This window comes from Trichechus manatus, unplaced genomic scaffold (genome assembly GCF_000243295.1).
Source record: "Trichechus manatus latirostris isolate Lorelei unplaced genomic scaffold, TriManLat1.0 scaffold00249, whole genome shotgun sequence".
Classification (NCBI taxonomy): Eukaryota; Metazoa; Chordata; class Mammalia; order Sirenia; family Trichechidae; genus Trichechus; species Trichechus manatus.
In genome coordinates this window covers 1,795,919-1,815,805 of record NW_004444185.1, presented here as the reverse complement: position 1 = coordinate 1,815,805, position 19,887 = coordinate 1,795,919, and the positions used below count along the sequence as shown (strand labels likewise).

Sequence of the window (19,887 nt, the reverse complement as noted above, 5' to 3'; positions counted from 1 at the left end):
AAGATAAATATAGATAACTCAGTTACCAAGTAGGGGGACTTCACCTCAACAAAGGGCTGAAGTCTAGACTGGGTGAAGTCTAGACCTTCGCACCCACCCCCAACATCCTGGTTTTGCCCCTCCTCATGCCAACCGGAGGGATCCAGTTCCAAACTGGATGGATGGCTTCGCCTAGATCTCCATCTTGGTAGGTCCTAGACTGCCTGGCAGGGACCCAACAGAAGCTCCCAAACAGACATCAAAGCCAGGAGCTGGCAGCCCAGGAGCCGAGGGGCCACCTGGTTTCACGCTGGGAGGGACAAGGCAGTCACTTCACCTGCTGTGTTTCCAAGAGTCTCCACTGGGGGAAGCATGCGGTTCGCCCAGGAGGAACTTCCCTTGGAGGGACACTCCAGGGGTTTCCCACTGACTCTGGCTGCTCCTTCCTCACCCAGACCTGAGACCGCTTCCCTGAACCCTGGGACCCCAGGCTCTCCCCTTCTATCCAGGAAACCGCCCCTCTGACCCGAGGCCTTCGCTTCTCTGACTCAGACTCCTCCTTCCGCTTCTGACCCCAGGTTCTCCACACACACTTACCTCCCCACATGCGCACGAGGGACGCTCACACTGTGATCAAGGGGGGCTCCCGCGTGATCAAGGGGGGCTCCCGCCCTCGCGCCAGGTGCCCGGGAGCTGCGCTGCAGCAGGTGGTATCGGCAGTGGGGTGGGGTCCTCTGAAGGTAGGGAGGGCAGGCGTTTCATCTCCACTGGCTCCCAACTGTGCCCAGCCCGTGGGAAGGTCGCTGAAGCAGGTGGGGGAGGAGGGTAGGACACAAGGCACCCTGCAAGCTCACAGAAAAAGGGAGCAAGCAGATCCCAGCAACTGCGAGGCTGGCTAGTAGAGGCCACTCATCAATCTTTAGTGTTTATGAGAGTCACCTGGAGGACTTCTTCAAATGCAGATTCCCAGGCCCCGGCTCCAGAGTTTCTGAGCCAGTCTGTCTGGGGTGGGGCCCAATAACTTGCATTTCTAACAAGTTCCCGGGTAATGCTGATGCTGCAGGCTGAGCACCACACTGTGAGAACTATTCCTGGCATCTGCAACCTGGATTCCAATCCCAAGTCTGCCTCAGCTGGCAAGCGGACTCTTAGGCCGAAGAAATGGCTCCTTCAGCCTAAGTCTAAAGTCTCTCTTGCAGTAAGTCCCTAGGTGGTGCAAACAGTTAATGAGCTCTTGGCTGTTAACTGAAAGGTTGGAGGCTCGAGTCCACCCAGAGGTGCCTCGGAAGAAAGATCTGGTGATCCATTTCCAAAAAATCAGCCATTGAAAACCCTATGGAGCACAGTTCTACTCTGACTCTGACACACATGGGTCGCCATGAGTGGTTTATGGGAGTGAGGGGGTCCCTGAGTGGTGCAAATGGCTGCTAACCGAAAGGTTGTAAGTTTGAGACCATCCGGGTGTGCCTCAGAAGAAAAGCCTGGTGATCTACTTCTGAAAAATCAGCCATTGAATATTATAATATTTATCTCCTGGGGTAGTTGTGAGGATTAAGTGATTTAATTTGAGTAAATTATTCAGCACAGTGTCTGACCCATAATAAGGCTTGGGGAAAAAGTTCTTTATCAATTGGTTGAGGTGTGAGTTCTTTATTACTTTGAGTGGAGGGAGGTACAGGAAGCCCCTACTTTTTACACTAAGTCTTATAGAATTATTTTGACTTTTGAAAACATGTACCTGTATAACTTTGGTAAAGATAAAATTTTAATTTAAACAATGATGTGAGTTAATAACGTTAAAAAAAAATCAGTAGCACTTTGCTAATAAACATGGAAGCAGTTTCACATGGCAACATCTGTGGAAGACAGTATTAGTGTCCCCAGTTATTCACTCCCCCTTCCTGAAAGAAGGTTATACAACCCCACCTATTACCTTGTGACCAGCAGCGCCTCCTGGAGGGAGTAGTCATGCCCACCCCACTGACTTTGGCCTTGGTCACACAGCTTCCTTTGCCAATGGGCAGTGTGCCAACAGGACTTGTGGCATGTTGGAGCAAAAGCTTTAACAGCCATTGCTTATTTCCACCAGCTCTCTTGCTCTTAGGAGCCATGGTAGCAAAGTGGTTAAACACTCGGCTGCTAACTGAAAGGTCAGAGATTAGAACCCACCAGCTGCTCCACAGGAGAAAGATGTGGTAGTCTGCTTCCGTAAAGATTTGAAACCCTATGGAACAGTTCTGCTTTGTCCTATAGGGTCGCTATGAGTGGAAATCGACTCAACGGCAATGGGAATGGGTGGGTCTTGCTCTTGCCCTCTGCCACGAGCCTGGCATGTCCCAGGTGGGGGCTGCTCCTTCAGCTTGTATTATGGAATGAAGAATGACAGCCACAGCTGACCCACAGCCCAAAGGAGCCCCGCCACAGGCAACCTGCAAAGGAAACGTAAAATGTGAGAGCAGTAAACCAGTATGCTACTGAGATGTTCAGATAGTTTGTTATTGCAGCTGAACCTCGTGAACACTGACTAAAAAAACATCCAGTGATAGAAAACTGGTTAAACAAAGCATGGTGCTGTTTATATGATGGGAATGATATGCAGCTATTAAAGTTATGTTTAGGGATATAGACACTGCTCAAAATATCATTTTTCATAAGTAAAAAACCAAATTTTGAAACTGAAAGTACGAAGTCAGTGTTATGGATTGAATTGTGTCCCCCCAGAATATGTGTTGTAAATCCTAACCTTTATGCCTGTGGTTATAATCCCATTGGGGAATGGGTTTTCTTTGTTATGTTAACGAGTATTAATATAGAATGTGTCTTGAGTCAATCTCTTTGGAGATATAAACCCAGCAGATTAAGCGAGGAGAGATGGGGGGAAATAGATGCCATGTCCCATGAAGCTCGCCAAGGAACAAGGACCTTACCCCAGAGTCAACAGAGAAAGACTTCTTCCAGAGCCAACACCCTCAATTCGGACTTCTAGCCTCCTAAACTGAGAAAATAATTTCTGTTTGTTAAAGCCATCCACTTGTGGTATTTCTGTTACAACAGCACTAGAAAACTAAGACAGTCAGTCACAAAAGGACAAATGCTGTATGATCCCACTCACATGAAACAGGCAAAATATAGAAACCAGAGATTATGTGGTTACCACGGTTAGGAGAGAAGGTGGAAGGAGGAGGCGTTGCTCAGGGGGCACTGAGTTTCTGTTAATGGCAGTGGAATAATTTGGAAGGGATAGTAGTGATGGTTGCAAAATATGATGAACATGATGCCACTGAACTGCACATGTACAAATTTTTGAATTGGCAAATGTTTTGTTAAAGATATATTTACCATAATTAAAGCAAATTGAAAGTACAGTGGGATCCCAATTCTGTAAATAAAAATCGTTGTTGTTGTGAGGTGCCGTCGAGTCAGTTCTGACTCATAGCAATCCTACGTACAACAGAACGAAACACTGCCCAGTCCTGCGTCACCCTCACAATCGTTACACATATGAGCCTGTCGTGGTCATCTAGTGCTGCCGTAACAGAAATACCACAAGTGGACGGTTTTAACGAAGAGAACTTTATTTCCTCACAGTTAGAGTAGGCTAAAAGTCCAAATTCAGGGCGTCAGCTCCAGGAGAAGGCTTTTTCTCTCTGTTGGCCTTCTTGTCAATGTTCCCCCAGACTAGGAGCCTCTCTGTGCAGGGACCCCGGTCCAAAGGACGCGCTTTGCTCCCGGCACTGCTTTCTTGATGGTATGAGGTCCCCCTGTCTCACTGCTCACTTCTGTCTTTTATATCTCAAGAGATTGCCGCAGGACACAATCCAGTCTTGTAAATTGAGTTCTGCCTCACTAACACAACTGCCGCCCATCCTCCCTCATTAACATCATAAAGGCAGGATTTACCACACATGGGAAAATCACACAATACTGGGAAACATGGCCCAGGCAAATTGATACACACGTTTTTGGGGGGACATAATTCAATCCATGACGGAGCCCATTTTTGTAGTCACTGTGTCGCTCCATTTTATTGAGGGTCTTCCTCTTTCTCGCTGACCCTCTACTTTACCACGCATGGTGTCCTTCTCCAGGAATTGGTCCCTCCTGATAACATGTCCAAAATACATGAAATGCAGTCTTGCCATCCTTGCTTCCAAGGAGTACTCTGGCTGTATTTCTTCCAAGATAGACTTGTTCATTGTTCTGGCAGTCCACGGTATATTCAGTATTCTTCACCAACAGCATAATTCAAAGGCATCAATTCTTCTTCAGTCTTCCTTATTCATTGTCCAGCTTTCACATGCATATGAGGCGATTGAAAATATCATGGCTTCAGTCAGGCGCACCTTAGTCTTCTGGGTGACATCTTTGCTTTTTAACACTTTAAAGAGGTCTTTTGCAGCAGATTTGCCCAATGCAATACGTTGTTTGATTTCCTGACTGCTGCTTCCATGGGCATCGATGGTGGATCCAAGTAAAATGAAATCCTTGGACAATGTCAATCTTTTCTCCATTTATCATGATGTTACTTATTGGTCCAGTTGTGAGGATTTTTGTTTTCTTTATGTTGAGGTGTAATCCATACTGAAGGCTGTAGTCTTTGATCTTCATCAGTAACTGCTTCAAGTCCTCTTCACTTTCAGCAAGCAAGGTTGTGTCATCTGCGTATCACAGGTTGTTAATGAATCTTCCTCCAATCCTGATGCTGAGTTTTTCTTCATATAGTTCAGCTTCTCGGATTATTTGCTCAGCATACAGATTGAATAAGTACAGTGAAAGGATACAACCCTGACGCACATATTTCTTGAATTTAAACCACACAGTATCCCCTTGTTCTGTTTGAATGACTGCCTCTTGGTCTAAGCACAGGTTCTTCATGAGCACAATTAAGTGTTCTGGATTTCCCATTCTTCACAATGTTATCCATATTTTTTTATGATCCACACAGTCAAATGCCTTTGTGTAGTCAATAAAACACAGGTAAACGTCTTTCTGGTATTCTCTGCTTTCAGCTAAAACCCATCTGACATCAGCAATGGTATCTCCTATTCCATGTCTTCTTCTGAATCCGGCTTGAACTTCCGGCAGTTCCCTGTCGATGTACTGCTGTGACTGCTTTTGAATGATCTTCAGCAGAATCTTACTTGTGTGTGATGTTAATAATATGTTAATAATTCCCACGTTTGGTTGGATTACCTTTCCTTGAAACAGGCACAAATACAGATCTCTTCCAGTCAGTTGGCCAGGTAGCTGTCTTCCAAATTTCTTGGCATAGACGGTGAGCACCTCCAGTGCTGCATCCCTTTGTTGGAACATCTCAGTTGGTATTCTGTCAGTTCCTGGAGCCTTGTTTCTCGCCAGTGCCTCCAGTGCAGCTTGGACTTCTTCCTTCAGTACCATCGGTTCTAGGTCATGTACTACCTCCTAAAATGGTTGAACGTCGACCAATTCTTTTTGGTACAGTGACTCTGTGTATTCTTTCCATCTGCTTTTGATGCTTCCTGCATCATTCAGTATTTTGCCCATAGATTCCTTCAAAATTGCAACTCGAGACTTGAATTTTTTCTTCAGTTCTTTTGGCTTGAGAAATGCCGAGCATGTTCTTCTTTTTTGGTTTTCTAACTCCAGGTCTTTACACATTTCGTTGTAATATTTTACTTTGTCTTCTCCAGCTGCCCTTTGAAATCTTCTGTTCCGCTCTTTTACGTCATTGTTTCTTCCCTTCGCTTTAGCTACTCGACTTCAAGAGCAAGTTTCAGAGTCTCTTCTGACATCCATTTTGGTCTCCTCTTTCTTTCCTGTTTTTTTAATGACCTTTTGCTTTCTTCATGTATGATATCGTTGATGTCTTCCCACAACTCATCTGGTCTTCAGTCGTTAGTGTTCAATGTATCACATCTATTCTTGAGATGGTCTCCAAATTCAGGTGGTATATAATCAAGGTTGTATTTTAGCTCTCATGGAGTTGTTTTAATTTTCTTCAGCTTCATCTTGAACTTGCATATGAGCAATTGATGGTTTGTTCTGCAGTCGGCCCCAGGCCTTGTTCTGACAGATGATATTGAGCTTTCTCCATCCTGTCTTTCCACAGATGTAGTCGATTTGATTCCTGTGTTTTCCATCCAGTGAGGTCCATGTGTATAGTCACCATTTATGTTGTTGAAAAAAGGTATTTGCAATGAATAAGTCATTGGTCTTGCAAAATTCTATTATTCAATCTCCAGCTTTGTTTCTGTCACCAAGGCCATATTTTCCAACTATGCAATCCTTCTTCTTTGTTTCCAACTTCCACATTCCAGCCACCAGTAATTATTAATGCATGTTGATTGTATACAAATAGATCCTATATATATGCCTAGAAAAAAAGATTGGAAATAAACACCCAAAATGTTAACAGTATTTATCTCAAGGTGGTAGGATTAGGGAAGAGGGTTATTTTCCTTTATACTCATCTATACTTTCCACATTCAATGCCCCTGGAAGTAGCAACAAGAAATCTAATGACGTATTGCATTGGGCAAATCTACTGCAAAAGACCTCTTTAAAGTGTTGAAAAGGAAAGACGTCACCTTGAGGACTAAGGTACGCCTGACCCAAGCCATGGTATTTTCAATCGCCTCATATGCATGTGAAAGCTGGACAATGAATAAGGAAGACTGAAGAAGAATTGGTGCCTTTGAATTATGATGTTGGTGAAGAATACTGAATATACCTTGGACTGCTGGAAGAATGAACAGCCTTGGAAGAAGTACAGCCAGAAACAAGGAAGGTGAGACTTTGTCTCGCATACTTTGGACGTGTTATCAGGAGGGACCAGTCCCTGAAAAAGGACATCATGCTTGGTGAAGTAGAGAGTCAGCGAAAGAGAGGAAGACTCTCAACAAGATGGATTGACTCAGTGGCTGCAACAATGGACTCAAACATAGCAAGGATCATGAGGACGGTGCAGGACTGGGCAGTGTTTTGGTCTGTTGTACATAGAGTCACTATGAGTCGGAACCTCAACAGCACCTAACAACTACAACAACACACTTTCTGATTTATCTATAATAACCATGTAATGATTTTATAATGTAAAAAATATAGTTATGCTGTACGTGCATATTTAAAAGGATCAATAGCAGGTGACATTGAGGAGAGTCCAGTAGGCAGTAGGAGAATCTGGAGTCCCAATAGCTCTTGGGAGGGCAGGGAAGTTGGAGTAGGGAGGAATCTCTCTCAGGGTCTCCTTATACTCAGATCTTGTTGTTGTTGTGTGCCGTCGACTCAATGTTGACTCATAGTGACACTAGAGGGCAAAGTAGAGCTGCCCCATAGGGTTTCCTAGGGTTTTACGGAACAGATCTCCAGGTCTTTTCTCGCATGTAGCAGCTGGTGGGTTCAACCTGCCGACCTTTCAGTTAGCAGCCGAGTGCTCAACCATTAGGCCACCAGGGCTCCTTTGCCTAGGCCTAACAGCTGTTTAAGGTCCTGTGAGAATATGTGAGACTTAAAAAAAATTAATTGGACCCAAATATGAAAATGAAAGTGTGATATCAAAGTTAATAAACGTTTAAATGTCTGAAAGTTGTAACCTCACGTCGAAATCAACTGCAATGCAAGCCAACTCAAAATTATACAAACCCGTTGCCATTGAGTCAATTCTGACTCATAGCGACTGTATAGGACAGAATAGAACTGCCCCATAGGGTTTCCAAGGAGCAGCTGGTAGATTTGAACTGCCGACCTTTTGATTAGCAGCTAAGCTCTTAAACCACTGCCCCACCAGGACTCCAAAATTATACGAAACTCACATTTAATATGGGATTTGGATGACCTTCAGTGTATCTGATTTGATTGGAGTGGGGCCCCAAAATAGAATTGCCTTGAGTCTGCAAAGATCCAAGCTCCACTCTTAACCAAGGAGGGCAAATAGAGAGTCTCATTCTTTCCTCTTCCTTTCTCTCTTATTCTGCCTTGTGGTATGGCCCTCTGGGTAAGAAATGTGAGAAATAAAAACAGAAGGGCCCCAACACCCAGGCTGCCACTGGAAGCCATCCTGAGGCTCCTCACCTGCTTCTCCAGGTCACATGGCTCTCCAGGTGGGACCCACCAGGGTGGGGGTGGGGGGCAAAGTCAAGGCCAGTTTGCCCACAACCCTGCCCCAGCCCCAAACATCTCCCCCACTGGCTGAGACTACACTACCTCTGGGTGGGGAGTTTCACCTTCCTCTGGGTTCTCATGCAAAATGCAAATATCCCCAGAAAGGGAACTCCCAAAAGCTTCATAAACTGCATCTCCACCTCTCAACAGCTGTGTGGCTCTGAGCAAATAAGTCAACCTCCTTGAGCTCAGTTTCCACATCCTTAAAATGGTCTAACAATACCCTGTGAGGATTAAAGGGACCACTGTTTTGGAGCCCTCAGCACTGTGCCTGGCACTGGGCGAGCCCTCAGAAGGCACAGCCGTTGCTAATGATCTGTGTTCTCTAGTCACTGGACACCTGGTGGAGTGACAGTGAATGGCAGCTTTTGGGGTCGGGTAGGAGTGAGGCACTGAGCACAAAGCTCCCACCCTGTGTTTGAAGAGGGATCAGCCATTCCACTCAGGGAGCAACCAGCATCAAGGGCTGTACCCTCCTGCCGTGCCACAGAACAAGCACTGGGGGGCAGCAGAGAGCCAAGTCAGGTTGAGGAGGGCACTGGGGAGCGGTCCCCAAGCCCACTCCTCTCCCTCGCACCCCCTGCACCTGCCTGTCCCTACCATCAAGACAACTGCTTCTGCTTGGTTTTCGGAAGACAATGTCATTTCTCAAAAGGAAATTGCTTTGCAAGAAAAACGTTAAGTGTTTTACCAACTCCTTCCCAGTGGGATACTTTGTCAGTATTCATGACAGGTCAGCATGTTTAACACATGGTATCATTTAAAACATGTTTTGAATTTGTCTGTAGCTGGTTTATGACTAGTTTCAGGGGCTGACCTAATACTATTTTTATGAGGCATCAGTTTAAGATTTTTCACCGAATACTCATCATGCTGAGATCTTTAAGAGGCAAGATCGCTGGCAAAGAATGTTTCTCCACAATACTGAAAAGGTTAACTTGGTACAGATGGGAGCACCCTGAGAAGGCTATTCTTTATAAAGCAGTGATAATCACAGGTTGTGTCTAAAATGCTCAGTATCAGGTAGCCTTTACTGTACAACAAACCATCTCAAAACTTAGCCATTTAAATCAACAATTATTGTTATTTTTATTGTTGGGGCTGGGCTCAGCTGGATGGTTCTTCTGCTGGGCTTACCTGGGCTGACTATGCAGCAGCAGTGAGCTGGGGATGAGCTGGGAGCTGTCCAGATGGCCTCACTCACATGCCTGGGAGTTGGCTGGGGTGATGGGGGCAACTGGGCCACATTAATGTCATCATCAAGCGGGCCAGGCTTCTCCACTGGGCAACTGGGCCCCGAAAGGAGCAAGAGAAGGTAAGTCCCAATGTACTTTTTAAGCCTCTACTTTTGTCAAGTTTGCTGCTGTCCCCTTGGCCAAAGCAAGGCCCTGATTCAAGGGGTGGAGGAAGAGACTCCATCTTTTGATAGGAAGAGCTGTAAAATATTGTAGCCTTTAAAAAAATATCTACCACATGCTTTCTCTTCTCCTGCCACTACTGAAACAGTGGCTGTGGAACATCCTTATACAGGCATCTGCCAACCAACAGTGTCCCCACGTACCTCTGGAATCAAGTTCAAGACAATTAAATGTGCATTCCCGCAGGTGTGTTTGTAGAAACACCAGTCCCATGAAGTCAGAGTTCTTTTTTAAATAAGTTTGGGAAATGCTGTGCTCAATACTGACTTCCTCCTTGGGAATTCATAAAGCTCTTTAGCATATTAATGACTCTAAGAAGTTCTCATCAAAGAAACACAGTGTTTCCCAAGTTTATTTGAACACAAGCTCCTTTATCAACACCCACGATCACTATAGGAAGCTGGATTAGTCTCCAGTGGCTGCTGTAACAAATGACCACAAACTTAGTGATTTAAAGCAACAGAAATGTGTTCTCTTATGACCAGGACACAATAGAAGGTCCCAGTTAGAATGGGAGAAAAATGTGGAACAAGACTCAAATTCATAAAAAAGGCCGAGACTATTGCCCTAAAATACTCTTAACCTGGAACTGAAGCCACTCCCAGAGGTCACCTTACAGCCAAACAATAGACTGGCCTATAAAATAAACAATAACGCCTGTGAGGATTGTGCACCATTAAACAATCAACTGTACGAAACCAAACAGTCAACATTTACCCAGAAGCAAAGACGAGAAGGCAAGGAGGGGCAGGGAAACAGGATGGATGGAAACAGCGAGGCGGGGTGGAGATGGTGAGAGTGCTGACACATTGCGGGGATTGTAACCAGTGTCACGGAACAAGTTGTGTGTGAATTGTTGAATGGGAATCATTTTCTGTGTAAACGTTCACCTAAAACACAATAAAATATTTTTTAAAAAAAGAAAAAGATTTATTGTCTCACACATCAGGAAACAAGATGTCTGAAATCGAGGTGTCGGCCATGCCATGCCTCTCTCCTAGATTCTGGTGGCTGCCAGCAAATCTTGGCATCCCTTGGCTTGTAGCTGTGCAGCTCCTGTCTCGGCCTCCATCTTCACGTAGCCTTCCCTCTGTGTCTCAGTCTCAAATCTAACCCCCCTTCTCTTATAATGACACCACTCATTGGATTTAAGGAGCCCTGGTGGTACAGTGGAGCCCTGGTAGCACAGTGGTTAAGAGCTCGGCTGCCAACCAAAAGGCCAGCAGCTCGAATCCACCAGCTGCTCTGTGGAAGCCCTACGGGGCAGTTCTCCTCTACCCTATGGGGTCACTCTGAGTCGTAATCAACTCGACAGCAACAGGTTTGAGTTTTTACTGTGGTGCAGTGGTTAAAGTGTTTGGCTGCTAACCAAAAGATCAGCAATTCAAACCCACTACAGACGCCAAAGAACAACCAAGGAGGCTGGATGAGTGTGGACGCAGCCCCGGGGGGAAGTGGGGCCCCCTAGGACTGGTGTCTGCAGGCTGAGGGTCCATCCTCTCCAGGGGACCCGGCTTGGTGTGCTGGGACAGCAAGATGCTGGTTCCTAAACTCCTTGCTGGCCATCCCCCACAGGCACATCCCTGTTTTAAGCAGATTAAGACTTCTTGTTCTATTCACCCGAAACGTGACTGCACTTCCTGGCCCTGCTCTTCTTGCCTTGTCCTGGAAGACAGGACCTGTCTTTCTAGGGATCCTTTGCAAAAAGAGATTCTCATTGATAGCGGTAATATGGCAGGTAGGCACTTACAAGGCTGAGCTTAGCCTTCCCAAAGTCCTGCTTCCTCTATACTGCTCTCCTGCCCAAAACCTTCCACAGATCCCTCGATCCCTTGGCCTCCAGGAGGGAGTGCGCCCTCCTCCTCCTTCCAGGATTAGCCTCCAGGATTTAGTTTGGATGTTCCCACAGCTTCCCCACAGGGGCCTGGAGTGCATCGCTGCCCACCCACCCCTCACCTGTGCACACCCTGTTGCCTGTAAGCCACACAGCAGGTGAGTTTCAGGGCTGCAGATCTCTGGAGAAGGAAGTTAGCCAGACACAGTTCATTTCTTAGAGGTTGGGGGGCGGGGGAGGCGGGCACTCAGGGAGTCTGTGGACGAGATTCATCATTTCTCGGAATCATTCCTTCCTGACCCTAAACCAGTACCGATAACCATCATATTCACTCTGACTCATAGCGGCCTCAACTCATAATGACTCCTTGTGTGTCAGAGTAGAACTGTGCTCCATAGGGTTTTCAATGGCTAACTTTTCAGAAGTAGATCACTAGGCCTTTCTTCTGAGGTGCCTCTGGGTAGATTTGAACCTCCAACCTTTCAGTTAGCAGCACATTAACCGTTTGCACCACCCAGGGACTCCTTCCTGACCCTAGGAGGCTAAAACCCGCGGGTTTCTTGCTAAGGCTCAATGAGTGACTCTCCCTTAGAGAAGATACCTGTGCCAAGGTAGAATTCTGGAGGGAGGGATCGAAGGGAGGAGCCCAGGGGGCAACAGTGCGGCTGGGTATGGGACCAGCCACCAGGCCTGGAGACAAGGTCAGGATGCCCTGGGGATGAAGTGGAGGGCAGGCCTGGAGACAAGGTCAGGACGTCCTGGGGGTGAAGTGGAGGGCAGGCCTGTACAGAGGGCAGGCAGGCCAGAAGCCTCAGCAGTGAGCAGGAGAGCTGAAGGGCAGGTGGTTCAGCCACTTGCATGTTGGTGACTAACAGATCCTTGGGGCTGGGAGAGGCCAAGCTGCTAGGGACAGAAAGGTCAGCGGGGGAGCCTGAGGGCAGAGGGCAAAGCTCCATGCTCCGCGCTCCCACTCCACCCCTGGGTTTGGCCTCTGGCTGGCCCTCTGTGTAAGTCTTGCCAGCATCCCAAGTCCTCGTCACCCGCACCTTCGGGGTCATGCACTTGGCCTGTGCTGTGACAACAGGCTGGGGACTTGCCTCTCATGCTGAGTGATACATTTTTTTGAGCAGACAGGGATTCTGTCTGAGAACACCGGGGAGTAAGACGGGAGGATGGTTGGAGGGACACTCGGGCAGATGGATCACAGGGTGACTTCTGGCCTCTGCATCTGGGCCCCCTCAGGGCTTCCTCAGGGCCCCTCAGCCTATGGGGGCCTAGGAGAGCCCACCTCCCAGGCCCTCAGGCAGCTCTCACTGGCCTGAATCAGCTCACAGCTGCAGACAGGGCTGAGCCTGAGGGATGGGAGGGGTGGGGTGGACCCTGGAGAAGAGGGGGAGCTAGAAGAACTGGGGCAGTGGGAGGGGATGTGTGTAGTGTGGGGAGGGCTGAATCTCCCTTTGTTCTGGAGGTGAGAGGGAGGGATAGTCTCTAGCTCAGAGACTGTGGGAGTTTGGGTGGGCCCCAGGAATCCTATTTGCAAATCTTATTTGCCCAGGCTTCTGGGAGGTTAGGAAGAAGGAATTTTTTTTTTAAATAATATTTTATTGTGTTTTCAGTGAAGGTTTACATAGCAGTTTAGGTTTCCATTCAACAATTTCTACACAAGTTGTTCAGTGACATTGGTTACATTCTTCACGGTGCGTGAACATTCTCATTATTTCCCTTCTGCTTGTTCCGGGTAGGAAGAAGGAATTCATTTTAACTTGCAAATTTGTTCTAATTATTAAAGTACTATTTACTGATTGTTGAAAGGGCAAATGGATTTAAGTTTTAAAACGCACAAAAACTTGAAAGAAAATAATTGCCCATGATTCTACCTTGACTAGAAAGAGGTCTGACTTTAATACCTTAGCAAGCAGAAGCTGGCTATTCATTTATTGTTTGATGATATCTCATAATTACTATATGCTTTTAACTGGCAAATAATAAATGTAACTGTAGAAAAATTAGAAAAGAGTTATCCAAAAACATTGTCAGGTTGCTTATCTCGCTACCTAAAGACATCTTATTTATCTTATATTTCTTTGATTATTAATAAATTGGAACATTTTCCCATGTCTATTAGATATTTAAAGAGACCTGGGGACACAGTGGGAAAACATTCAACTGCTAACAGGAAGGTCGGCGGTTCAAACCCACCAGCCACTCCAAGGGAGAAAGATGGGGCAGTCTACTTCCGTAAACGTTTACCGCTTTGTCCTCATGGACCACAGCCTCCACTAGGCTGAGACCAGAAGAACTAGATGGTGCCTGGCTACAGTACCAACAGCTCTGACCAGCAACACAATAGAAGGTCCCGGTTAGGGTGGGAGAAAAATGTAGAACAAAATCCAAATGCACAAAAAAAAGACCAGACTTACCGGTCTGATAGAGATGGGAGAACCCACCGAGACTATAGCCCTAAGACGGCCTTGTAACATGGAGCTGAAGCCACTCCCGGAGATCCCCTTCCAGCCAAGTCACAGACAGTCCTATAAAATAAACAATAACACCCGTAAGGAAAGTGTTCCGTACAACAATCATCTATCCGAGACCCAAAGGGCAACATTTGTCCAAAAGCAAAGATGAGGAGGCGGGAAGGGGCAGGAAACTGGGTGAGTGGAAATGGGAATGTGGGGCGGAAATGGGGAGAGTGCTGACATATTGCAGAGATTACAACCAATGTCATGGAAAATTTGTGTATGAATTATGAATGGGAAACTAATTTACTATGTAAACTTTCACCTAAAGCACAATAAAATGTTCAAAAGAAAAAAGATTTACAGTCTTGGAAACCCTATGGGGCAGTTCTACTCTGTCCTGTAGGGTCACTAAAAGTCAGAATTGACTCGACAGCAATGGGTTGGGTTTGGTGTTTTGGTATTAGTTATTTAGATTTCTTTGTTGAATATTCTGTTCTGGTCTTTTGCATATTGTTTTACTGGGTATTTAATGCTGTCTTATTAACCTGATAGGAATCTCTATATATTATAGGTATTAGCCCTTTATTGTACTTGTAGCAAATATTTTTTTCCCAGGTTCTGGTTTGCCTTTTAAATTCTTTAGTGTTTTTTGACCTATATCTGTCTTTCCCCGCTTCAGAATTTCTTTATTTGATTTTACATCTAGAAAGTACTTCACCATCCCGAAATCTGTAAATATTTTCTTTTAGTTTGCTTATGGGTTCTCCATCTCTCTCTCTCTTTTTTTTTTTCTCTCTCTCGCTCTCCTTACCAGCTACTGTTGAGTCAATTCCAACTGATGGCAGCCCCATGCGTGTCAGCGTAGAATTGTTCCATGGAGTTTTCAAGGCTGTGACATTTGGAAACAGATCACCAGGCCTTTCTTCCGAGGCACCTCTGGATAGATTTGAACCTCCAACCTTTCAGTTAATAGTTGAGCACTTAACCATTTGCACCCCCAGAGACCCCTCTCTCTGCTTCTCTCTCTCTTTTTTCTTCCTTTGCGTTTTCCCCTGTAATCCATCTGAAAGTGGAAATGAGCAGCTAACTCAATATTTGTCCAAATACTTAACTAGTTGTCCCAGCCCCAGCTTGTAACTAGGCCATCCACCTCCTTATTCTCTGGCCCTGTCTGTCCCCACGGGCTGTGTCAGTGTTTGCTCCAAGCCAGCCTCCAGGAGAAAACGCTCCCCTGGATGCCACCTCTCACACGAAAGCCTTCGCAAATGAAGCAAGGTTTTTGATGTTGTGGAGGAGAGGGTAAGGGGTTTACCTTGGAGACCTCAACACAAACAACTTAAAAATTCCCTGTGGATATTTCAGCTCTCACCAAGTCCCGCCTACCCCCCTAGGGCTGCCTGACCTTGACTGCCCCTCTGCTGCCCAGCCTTGCAGCTCCCCGCCAATGCCTGCATTCCCAAGAACATAGAATCCTTACCCTCTTCCAGTAGAACTGGGTTCCAGTGCCCCTCCTACCCCCAAGCCCCACCTGTTTCAACCCCTCAGCTCATGGCACCCACCCTCCTAAGTTAGCAGGGTAGTAACTACCTTCTGTAGCCTGTGAATGCCCTTGCGGTCTCAGCCCTCACCCCATGGAGCTTATTAACCTACTTCTTCCAAACAAATCCAATGTGCATGTTCCAAGTGGAATTCCCATGCCATCTGCTAACGGAGCCAGATTTCTCCACCTGCTTAGAGTTTCTTGTACATTCAGTAAGTGCGAGTTCTGGGAAGGCAGAATCAGGAGTCCCCCCCTTTAGGGTGTATTCAGAAGGGCTGCCCTGGGGGTGGGGAGCTGGGGCTGAGAGTTCAAGGCAGAGGCACCAGCCCCCTGACTCAGGCTCCACTGCGGGGACCCTGCCTGTGTCTGCCCCAGGTGGCCTCAGAGACAGCAGGGGGCATCTGCACTGCCCTTCTTGGGGTGGATGTGGGAGTGTGGAGTCTGTGGGCAGGGGCAGAAGAGTTCTAGAAAGTTCCAGGCCCACACACCAAGCAGCAGCCACGGGAAGCTGAAGAGTACCTTCCACAAGGTAGAAATTTGGTCCCTCCCGATCCAATAAACGAGTTTGCCCTGTGACCTCTGATGTGGCAGCAGGGTATTCATGGGAAGAATAAATACTTAGCAAACGTTGAGCCTGGCGCTCAGGAGAAGTGGCAAAAGATGAACACCAGGGAGTCAACCTCAGAGGAGTAACAGTGAAACTGGTTGAGGTGGTCATGTGAAGGGAATGAGGAGAAAACCGGGGGGCCAATCTGGGGGGCATGGGGAGGGGAGCCAAAGAAGAAGACGGAGACCAGGGAGGAGGCATGGGAGAAAGTGTAGGAAGAGCGAGTTCCAGGGAGGAGAACTTTGTATACACCTGTGACCATGTTGAGGATGGCGTAACCCAGAGCTGACGTTCAGCTGCTACACACAGGTGTGGCAGAACCAGTTATCATGGTAGTCCTCCATCTGCATTCCTCAGTGCTCTCACCATTCCAGTCACTGAATATTTTTAAAGTCACTCCTGGGTATAAGCTAGTGCGAAGAGCTTGAGTTCTGAAGCAGACAGGGTTCAAATCCTAGATTCAGTGCTTTTTAGCAGTGTGACTTTAAATACATTATTTATTCCCTTGGAGGCTCTGTCTCCATGTATGTAAAATGGGTATAATAGATTCATATCTACCTAGAAGAATATTGAATATACCATGGACTGCCAGAAAAACCAACAAATCTGTCTTGGAAGATGTACAGCCAGGATGCTCCTTAGAAGGGAGGATGGCAAAACTTCATCTCACGTACTTTGGACATGTTATCAGGAGGGAGCAATCCCTACAGAAGGACATCATGCTTGGTAAAGTAGAGGGTCAGTGAAAAAGAGGAAGACCCTCGACGAGGTGGATTGACACAGTGGTTTCAACAATGGGCTCAAACATAGCAACAATTATGAGGATGGTGCAGGACAAGGCAGTGTTTCGTACTGCTATACATGGGGTCGCTAAGAGTTGGAACCAATTCAACGGCACCTAACAACAACAGCAACATCTACCTAGAGATGATAGAGTCACTGGAAGGATTAGATGCTTAGCTCCTTCTCTTGCCCATGATAAGAAGTCACTAAATGTTAGTATAGATTACACTTCAACATAAAGAAAATGAAAATCCTCACAACTGGACCAATAAGCAACATCATGATAAATGGAAAAAATATTGAAGCTGTTAAGGATTTCATTTTTCTTGGATCCACAATCAATGCCCATGGAAGCAGCGGTCAAGAAATCAAACGATGTATTGCATTGGGCAAATTTGCTGCGAAAGACCTCTTTAAAGTGTTCAAAAGCAAAGATGTCACCTTGAGGACTAAGGTGTGCCTGACCCAAGCCATGGTATTTTCACTTGCCTCATATGCATGTGGAAGCTGGTCAATGAATAAAGAAGACTGAAGAAGAATTGACACCTTTGAATTACGGCGTTGGCAAAGAATATTGAATATATCATGGACTGCCAGAAGAACAAACAAATCTGTCTTGGAAGAAGTACAGTCAGAATGCTCCTTAGAAGCGAGGATGGTGAGACTTCATCTCATGTACTTTGGACATGTTATTAGGAGTGATCAGTCCCTAGAAATGGTCAGCATGCTTGGTAAAGTAGAGGGTCAGCGGAAGAGAGGAAGATCCTCAACGAGATGGACTGACACAGTGGCTGCAACGATGGGCTCAAACATAGCAACAATTGTTAGGATGGTGCAGGGCCAGGCAGCGTTTCGTTCTGTTGTACACAGGGTCGCTATGAGTTGGAATCGACTCATCGGCACCCAACAACAACAGCAAATTTAGCTGACAGACCTAGGGAGAACACAGACACAATAGGCTGGAACCTTCCACTCCAACCACCTTCTTAATGAAGAGCATAATCACAGTAGGTTTATCTGGTTCTACATTTTTCCAAGGACTCTCAACCTTTCGTAGTTCTTTTGTTATCCTCTGCCCTCCTGGACCAGTTGAGTAGGGAGAAGTGGAGATTTTTTGTTTTGTGCCAAAAGGGCTAAGCCCACAGCCAAAAATGGCCAGGGCCAGGAGCTGTTTGTTCATACTCACTGCTGCTGGGAAACCGGTCCTCTCCAGAAAGACTAGCCAAATCTGGCTTCTGGGTCACCAGTATGGACACAGAGGAGCTGGGAGGTGTCCTGTGTAAATGTTCATTAGAAGTCAACATCTGCATCTCATTCCCACCATCAGTCACCACCAACATGACTCCTCAGGGGCCCTTTGTCTTGCACCTGCACACACACCTCCACCTTTGCCAAGACATTCGGCTTTCTTTCCCCGTATACCCACAAACTCGGCCTCCTTCCACAGTCCCTCAGGACACTCAGGGCCCTGGCTTTGCAGGTGCCTGTGACATCGCCAGCTGCCCGCAGGCCCCTGTGACCTCACCACCTGGGCAACTCAGCCTGGCAGGGCCACGGCCACTCCCTGGAACCATCACAGTGGCAGAGGGCATAGATGACCACCAAGCCCTCAGGAGAGGCCGGAGCCACCAGCAGCCCCCCACATGGCACTCCTGAGGCATCCTTGGGCAGCGTGGCAGACAGTCCAGCAGGAGGGTCCCAAAGCCAGGCAAGTGGCACCTCAGCACCAGCTAACCAGCAGGATATAAGTCGGGACCCTGCCCAGCCGGCCACCTCAGAGGCCAAGTCACCATTGGGGTGTGTCCCAGAGGACAGCAAGAGGCCCAAAGAGGTAAAATTTCTGTTCCTCCATGAAACCCCAGGTGCTCTGCGAGCTTCCACGAGCCTCCAGGACACATCGGTGATCAAGCTGGTTCAAGAGGCAAAGACCAGCCAAAGTCAGCTGACTTTGCAACAGGACTCCCTGGATAAGGATGAGACACCACAAAGTAAGGGTGTCCCCAGCGGGCATCCGGAATTAGCCCCACCTACCCCACGTGCTGAGGCACAGCCCGCTGAGGCACAGCCCGCTGAGAGCGCTGCTGGTCAACCAGACGTAGATGCCAATGCCGTGAGTCCCGCCACCCAGCCCACTGCAGATGTCGAGGGGCAGCCTGACACTCAGGCCGCTGGCAACACTGAGGCCGCTCAGGAGCAACCTGGGGGCCCGGAGGCTTTGAGCCCTTGGGTGGACAGCTCAGACGAGCCACAGGCTCAGTCTCTCCCTTCATCCCCAGGGTGCAGTGCCCCGCCATCACCTGCTTTGTGCCCAGTGGCCCTAGGGAGGAGGCCTTTGGACTCTAGCTTATACATGGCCAACGAGGAGAACAGCTACATGCGCTCCATGACCAGCTTGCTGGGCGGGGGCGAGGGCTCCATCAGCTCCCTGGCGGACATCCTGGTGTGGTCTGAGCCCACCACGGGCATGGCCATGGGCTTCCTGGGCTCCGGCCATGCCTCTGTGACGGACCTGTTGCAGGGCACCGGGCCCAGCATGCGCTCAGCCTCCAGCATCCTGGACAGTGCCAGCTCGGCCTTCTCCTCCGGGCTGCTGGCAGGCACAGGCTCGGCCCTTCGCTCTGTCACACACATGCTGGAGACAGTCGAGCGGAGGACGATCGAGGGCATCCGCTCAGCCGTGCGCTTCCTGACCAGCCACCTCACCCCACCTCGGGCCCCAGCCGGCCGGCCCCAGCTGTGACTCGACCCCCCCAGAAGGAGTGCCTCGGGACCCTCGAGCCCTGCTCTCCTGCCCACCCCTGCCCTAGATGGTGCCCTCCAGACCAGGCAAATAAATCACCAGCGATCGTTTATTTTCTAAGAGCCAGGTTCACCCCTTATCCGAGCTGAGGGCAGCAGGGTGAAGGGACAAGAGGGGGGCAGGGAAAACTCGCCATGAGTTGGAGCTGACATCCAGGGGGCTCTGGAATCAGAAAGCTGTCCTCTGAGGGCTTCTCAGGTGGACCCACCCTATTCAGGCTTGGGGCAGATGTGCAGAAAGAGAAGAACAAGGGCAGGGCCTGGGGGACAGGGCGGGGAAGGGGTCTCCAGCCTGCACAAAGGCTCCTGACTGGACCCTCAGCCAG

The 19,887-nt window shown here is 47.8% G+C and overlaps 1 protein-coding gene across 1 annotated transcript; it reads left to right on the top strand.

The window, feature by feature from the left end:
• Positions 1-18,356: 18,356 nt before the first annotated feature.
• TEX44 (testis expressed 44) lies at positions 18,357-19,502 on the top strand. Its single transcript, XM_004389513.1, has one exon. It carries the CDS (start codon positions 18,357-18,359, stop codon positions 19,500-19,502), a length of 1,146 nt encoding a protein of 381 aa, XP_004389570.1.
• Positions 19,503-19,887: the final 385 nt, after the last annotated feature.

What these genes read in the sequence shown, in the direction of transcription:
- TEX44 (XM_004389513.1), top strand. Translation starts at nt 18,357, where the DNA reads ATGACCACCAAGCCCTCAGGAGAGGCCGGAGCCACCAGCAGCCCCCCA.